This window comes from Helianthus annuus, chromosome 12 (assembly GCF_002127325.2).
Source record: "Helianthus annuus cultivar XRQ/B chromosome 12, HanXRQr2.0-SUNRISE, whole genome shotgun sequence".
In the NCBI taxonomy this organism is placed as follows: domain Eukaryota; kingdom Viridiplantae; phylum Streptophyta; class Magnoliopsida; order Asterales; family Asteraceae; genus Helianthus; species Helianthus annuus.
The window spans coordinates 156,426,646-156,433,704 of NC_035444.2; the positions used below are offsets into that span (position 1 = coordinate 156,426,646).

The 7,059-nt window shown below is 37.0% G+C and overlaps 1 protein-coding gene across 3 annotated transcripts; it reads right to left on the reverse strand.

Moving 5' to 3' along the window:
- Positions 1 to 2,056: 2,056 nt before the first annotated feature.
- LOC110896102 (triphosphate tunnel metalloenzyme 3) lies at positions 2,057 to 6,451 on the reverse strand. Of its 3 annotated transcripts, none has more exons than XM_022143539.2 (2): positions 5,722 to 6,450; positions 2,057 to 2,086 (listed from the first exon to the last, which is right to left on the reverse strand). In XM_022143539.2, the coding sequence occupies exons 1-2, from the start codon at positions 6,408 to 6,410 to the stop codon at positions 2,083 to 2,085; spliced, it is 693 nt and encodes a 230-aa protein (XP_021999231.1). In that variant the 5' UTR covers positions 6,411 to 6,450; the 3' UTR covers positions 2,057 to 2,082. The 3 variants fall into 3 exon arrangements, with proteins under 3 accessions (XP_021999231.1, XP_021999230.1, XP_021999229.1); XM_022143538.2 differs by lacking the exon at positions 2,057 to 2,086 and adding an exon at positions 3,139 to 3,381; XM_022143537.2 differs by lacking the exon at positions 2,057 to 2,086 and adding an exon at positions 3,413 to 5,023 and having other exon boundaries at positions 5,722 to 6,451.
- Between the last annotated feature and the right edge of the window lie 608 nt (positions 6,452 to 7,059).

Here is a 7,059-nt window from a genome sequence, read left to right on the forward strand (position 1 = left end):
TGAACCGGTTAAATGGAGAAAAATATACGCGTTGCGACGGCCTGTCAAATGGGAAAATAAGACAAAAAAACATTGAACCACACACGCACGTTGCGAAAGATTAAACGTACGAGGAACCAAAGTTGAAAATAAAAAAAATGTTGTGATTAAATTGTTAAAGATGAAAAACTTTATGTTAAAAGTAGAAAAATAAAAGGGTTAAAATTGAAAATTAACTTTTTTTTTTTTTTTTTTGAAATACTCTCTTAACTTATATTATGAAATTGGAAGTTACCTTTTACTTAAAAAAAACAATCACTAAATAGTAAAAAGTTTCGTATGTATTTCATTTTAGTCATTAACTTTTAACTTTCATAAAAAAATCATAACAATAGGACAATATATAAACTGCCGATAACCTCTCAAAGATAATGTACGAATTAAGCTATTGCATTTTATATAAAAAAAATCATCATATACATTACAAAAAGATCTATTGCACTAATCAATTACATGCTAAAATCTAAACTTCTGATATTCTCATGGGCTAGGCCTCTAGGGGAGTCGTGGGCTTTCGAAGGCAGGCTCATACATCAGGTTTTGACTTTCAAGGACAAGCCCTCAAACTTTAATTTAAGGATTTAAACGAGACGAGTTGAGTCGAGCCCGGGTTCATTTATAACTTTATTCAAAATCTCTAACTCGGCTCGTGAGTAGTTTTTTAAGTTTGAGCTTGACTCAGTCGGCGCAATTATCAAATATTATTCATATATTGTTAATTGTTTTACTTATATATTTGTATAATTATTTACATACGTATTATAATTATAATTTTTATATACGATATAAACATAACTATTTATTTTTCTCCGTACTTTTATATATAATAATTGTTATTAAATAACTAGTATATTAATAAAAGTTAAAAATTATATAAATATACAACTCGGTTAGACTCATGAACCGGCTGGAGCTCAATATATGAAACCTTGGCACCGAGCTTGTTTATTAAATGAGTCGTTTAAGCTCCAATGAACAAGATGAGAGATAAAAATTCTTGAGGCCAATATTTTTTTGCTTGATTTCTTTTTTTTTTTTAAAGGTAACTATTATTCACAAAGGCACACCCTCAAAAACAAGGGCAACCAACAAACACAACAAAACCGATTACATTAAAGAGAAAGAAATCCAATTTTCCCATGTAACGTCTCTATTTTTGGATCTATTTCTATACCACAAAAACATAGCGACTTAATGTCTTGAACAATGCTAGTGGCCGAACAGTGCTTGTTAGAGAATCTTCTATTGTTTCTAGCAATCCATAAGCACCACCACCACCCAACAATAATGATACCTTTAAGGATGATCTTAGCTTTGACACCCAAACCAGAGAATTCATGAACTTCAAGCAAATCATTCAGCGAAAAGGCGAAAATAGGGCTGATGTTACACCATCTACTTATAAGATACCATACCTCCGAGGCCACCACGCACGAACGAAAGAGGTGATCCGCAGACTCGAGCCCATCATTGCACATAATGCATCTTTCGTCCCCATTAAAACAGTTTCGCTTGGAAAGAGCATCCAAAGTAGCAATCCAACCCAATTGAGCACGCCAAACCAGGATGTTCACCTTCTTCGATTCGACCATTTCAGCACAAAGTTATTACTGAAATCAGTATCACTCCTGAGTAATCTTTTTACCGCGCTCACCGAGAAAAAATTATCTTTACCACCGATCCACTCCCACCTATCTTCGATCCCTGGAAGCTTCACAGAATCCAGAAGCTCAACAAAATCATTCCATTCTCTCCGTTCATCCGTCGAGTCCAGACTACGGAACCACCCCCACCTCCCCGAAAAAGCTGGCAGAGAACTATCGAACCGAGAAGCAACAAGACAACATTTTTGCTTGATTTCTTGAATGTAAAAATATGATTACATATAGATGGAAAGCAACTCAAACTACGGAAATGATTATGCTTTCGTATTGAACCAGTCTTCAATCTTGTAGATGTGCGGGTGGGCCGGTTATGGGTATGAGTTGTCCGGCCCGTATTACGCCCCATCTTTTTTCTACCGTGATACTTGCGCTTCTTCTATTAGCTAATAAATGGGAAAATCAGACTGAACATTGCTTAGAGAAGTTAGGGTTAAGATCAACCAAATGACAACAATAGGTTGCAGTTGTTTCACAAGGGCACTAGACACCACTATATGTTTAAAATACATATATTGTTTTCATATAACATGACCTCTTTTGTAACCACTATTGGTCCTGGAAACTTTCTGAACACTTAACCAAGAATGTGAGGGAGTTTAGTTATATTATAATTTATTATAAGGAAGAGTTGTTAGTGTTTTTGAGTGGAGGAAAGAGACTCTTCATCTGTAAATATATATCTAGAGAGAGAAAACCTTATAAATTTTTTAGTATTTTGTGAGTTGAGAAGAGAGAAAAAGTAATGATAAAGGTATAAAAAAATATTATTTAATTGAAAATAAGAGAGTGAAAAAGTAGTTGTTTTTAGTGTAATATATGAATATAGATAAAAAAAAAAATTCATTGTGAATGCTCTTACATTGATCATCTTTCAAAACATGATCACCTTCCACACAAGCTTTTATCCTTGAGAATAAAACTTTGATCTAAAACCTTCATTTTTCAACCATATAAGCAATTGTTGAAGCTAGACATGTTTGTGAAGAACCATATAAAGCTAGATTTTATTCTGCTATCCATGTTTGGCATCATCATCGCTCTCTTTACGGCTTGAAACTTGAAACAGGCCTCTTCGCCCCTTTGGTTTCGCTAGACCCAAAACAAATACATCTTCAAATATTTATGCTCGTAGAGATGTGTTACTCTATATGCTTGTCTATGTTGGAGATATTATCATCACCACTCACCAGAAACAATCCTACAATGGTTCTAGAGCTGTTCAAAAACCCGCGACTCATAGCTCACTCGAAAAAAAAAACTAGCTAAAAAACTCGATTTGAAACAACCTGAGTCGTGCCGGCTCATTTTGTAACCAAGCCAAGCTCGGCTCGACTCGTTTACACCCTAAATGGTTCCACAGATCATCATTGTTCTCTCCTCTCTAGTTTGCATTAAAGGGTCATCATTGGTGTCTTTACAGTCACAAAACAAAACAAAACAAGAACCAAATTGTATTCATCTTTTTCAGAAATCAACTACAAATACTGAAATCAAGACTAACCACAGAAATCAAGAAAACCTCTTTAAGCAGTTAATCATCATCAACAAAACTCAACAATGGCTATACATTTCTCGATCTCAGGCAGCTTCCCTGATCTAAAAACCGCGAATTTCGACATCTTCGAATAACAAAACCTAATCCCATTCTGATCCAACAACTCTTCCAACATCACTTTCTCTGATCAACAAAAATCGAACTTATAATCTATGATAATATGATCACATGTATGCTTTCACCAGGGGCGAAGGTTAGAAAAGGGGGGGGGGAGAACTTTTCGCTCAGTAGTGTTATGTATGTAGCTTTCGTATAGAAATTTTTGGGTATATACGTTTTCGACCCTCCGGTTGTATAGAAATTTTTGGGTATATACGTTTTTGAATAAGCCAATTGTGTACTCCATTAGACGATTGCACATTTGCTTTTCCAAAGTTCAATCAAAGTCGCCGATTGTCCCCATATGGCTAATAACTGACTTGGGATTATTATCAGCCAATTTCAGAAAGATGGGATTATTATTTTCCAATTTGCCAAAATAATAATAATAATAATAATAATAATAATAATAATAATTAAAAAAAATAATAAATAAAGAAATAAGAGATGATGAGATTATCATACTTAAAAAGATGGAACATTGCTTAGTGAAGTTCTTAGTTTAAAAAGCACGAAGCGCACAAAAGCGACGGGGTCTAAAACCGAGGCGCAAAAGCGGTGAGCTTTTCGCACGCAAGGTGCAAAGTGATTTTATAATTTATTATATATATCTCATAGGTTTTTAGCATCCCCTACCTATGATTTAGCTATAATTAAGCTTTATATATATATCTGAAAATGAAAAAAAAAAAAAACATAAATGTACAACATAAAAAGCCTGTTGTACAACACTCAGCCGCACAAAAACAAGCCATGTACAACAGGCACGCGCCTCACCTGCGCCTCATGTCAAATTTTGACCCTAAAAAGCGCGCCTCACCTGCGCCTTTTGTACACTGTGCGCCTTATGTCACATAAGGCGCAAAGGTTTGCGCCTTAGGTCGCCTCGCGCCTAAGACACGCTTTTTTAAACCAAGGAGAAGTTAACCTAAAGTTCAACCAAATGGCAAACAATAAGTTGTAGTTGTTTCACAAGGGCACTAGACACCCCTATAACGTTTAACAAGGTATATTTTTTCATATAAATTTGCCTCTTTCCTAACCACCGGTAGTCCTGAAAACTTTCCAAATAGGCAAACACTTAACCATGACATCTATAGGCTTAGGGAATAGCGATATCGATAGACTATACATGGGTCGTCCTTCGAAACATGATCACCTTCCACACAAGCCTTTATCTTTGAGAATAAAACTTTGATCTAAAACCTTTATTTTTCAGTCATATAAGCATTAAGACATGTTGTTAAGGAACCATATAAAGCTGGACTTTATTCCTTAATAAGGTAATAACAATAGTGACTGCAACAAATGTTCGGTTTCTATGAAAATTATAACCGTTAAAGACTTAAAGCCATATTGATCCATAATCTGTGTGGTCATGTAACCCACACAAGATGGATTCATGATCCGTTGATCCGTTCCTTGTGTATTCCTTGTCCTAGGTCGTTTATACGGGACAAATGCATCTACATTTATTTATGCTTGTAGAGGTGCGTTGCTCATATATGTTCGTCTATGTTGACAATATTATCATCACCGGCAACAACGCTACAAACATTCCATAGATCATCATTGTTCTCTCATCATAGAATATCGGGTTCTTACTAAAGGATCATCATCGACGTCTTCATATGTTTCGAGTTCACAAGTTACAAGTACATCGAACCTAGAGATATTAGGGCTAGTCCATTATCATCTACATTGTTCAAGTTCGCACTAAAAAATTACAAAATAAGAACCAACTAGTATTCATCTTATTGATACCAAGGTTTAAAAGAACGGAAACGAGTTTCGAGGCGTTCTCCCTTCGCCTCATGAGGCGTAAGCCTCGAGGCGAAAGGAGGCGTAAGGCCGATGCGGTATTAATAAATAAATATAAAAATTATATATATATTATAAAAATAATAATACTAACTAATTTCATCATCAGATTCATCAAAATCATCAAAAACACACTTAAAAAAGACATGAAATGTTTGAAACTGACACAAAAAGTCAAAAACATCAAAAACAACTATCAAAATCCCCTGAGACGCACGTGAGGCGCAACTTTCTTAGCGCCTCAGCCCCTCTGAGGTGCATATACATTAAAAACACCATGAGGCGCGCCTCAGACTCGTTTTTTGGCCGTTTCGCCTGGAGGCGCGCGCCTCAAACGTTTTTTAAAACCATGATTGATACTTTAACTACAACTATTGAAATCAAGACCAGCCACTAGAAATCAAGAAATCCTCTATCAAAACAAATATTAAAACAAAACTTATGAGCAAGAAATCTAACCCAATCATATAATAAGTTAATAACCATGGCTATACGTTTATTCAATTCAATTCAAAGAACAAGAACATGAACAACAAACATTACCCGAACTCAGGCAACTTCCCCGATCTAAAAACCGCGAATTTCGACATCTTCGAATAACAAAACCGAATCCCATTCCGCTCCAACAACTCTTCAAGCATTACTTTCACTTCCTCCGGCCTATCACTCTCACACTCAACCTCATAACAAACCCCAAACTCATATTCCGATTCATCCAGTTCCACCTTCAACCCATTCCAAATATAAACAGCTCTTACATTCCTAAACCCCCCTAAACACACAAGCTCATCCAACCCCACCCCAAACTCCCCCACCACCCTCTCCAACACCCCCGATCCCTGCACCGCCGAGAACCGCCGGGGCTCGGCGGCGCAGGCGCGGGCGAGGGTGGGGTCAAGGGGGTGTTCGATTTCTTCAATGCGGCTGATGCCGTTGGAGAGTTTGGGTTTTGATTTGAGTGAGAGGATTGATTGGGTGTCGAGGTCGTAGAAGCGGAGGCGGAGGGCGGCGAGGTGGGTGGTGGCGAGAGTGAGTTGTGGGGTGTCGAAGAAGAGGTTTTGTTGGAGGTGGGTTTTGGTGTGGTAGAGTGAGAGGATGTCGGAGAGTTTCTGGTGGGCGGCGGAGTCCGGTAGCCGGAGCTTTATTTCAATTTCCATTGGGAATTTGTGGCTGATTTGTGATGATGATGAGAAAGATAACCTTAGTAGATTTTTAATCCAAGGGGACATCATTACATATTCTCAAAGTATCACACCTTCTTTTCTACAAGTGTTAGTTCGAATAATTTGCTTAACAAGATATTAATTATATCCTAACTAGGATTACGACCCGCCGCAATGCGGCGGGGATTCTTTAGTTATATACTAAATCGGTCTAGGACCCGCACATTATGTTAACCCTGTCAAACGGGGAAAAATAGACGATGTAAAACGTTCTCCCACACACGCATGTTGTTAAACGTGTCAAACGGGGAAAAATAGACGATGTAAAAACGTTCACCCACACACGCACGTTGCGTCGTGTTACTCGCAAAATTTAGAACGAAACGTAAAAACGTTAAGCCAAAGACGCACGCTGTGATGTGTTATGTCACAAAATTTAGAACCAAGCATAAAGCGCAAAATTTGCGGAAAATGAAAACTATAAAGGAACAAAATTGAAAGTAAAAAAAGTTATGAAGATAGATTGCAAAAGATAAAAAGTTTTGGGTTAAAAGTAATTTATGAAATACTTTTGGGTGAAAAGTAAAAAAAATCATTTTTTTTTTGGAAAACCCCTAAAGCCAACGTTACGACAACCATATGCATAACCATTTTTTCTTTGGAAAACCCACAAAGCACACCCCGCGTTGCAGCGGGGCGTAAAACGGTGTCAAATAGT

What these genes read in the sequence shown, in the direction of transcription:
- LOC110896102 (XM_022143537.2), bottom strand. Translation starts at nt 6,410, where the DNA reads ATGATGTCCCCTTGGATTAAAAATCTACTAAGGTTATCTTTCTCATCA. An exon ending in GGGAAGTTGCCTGAGTTCGG is followed by an intron (nt 5,024 to 5,721) that starts GTAATGTTTGTT and finishes TAATATCTCTAG; the next exon opens with GTTCGATGTACTTGTAACTT.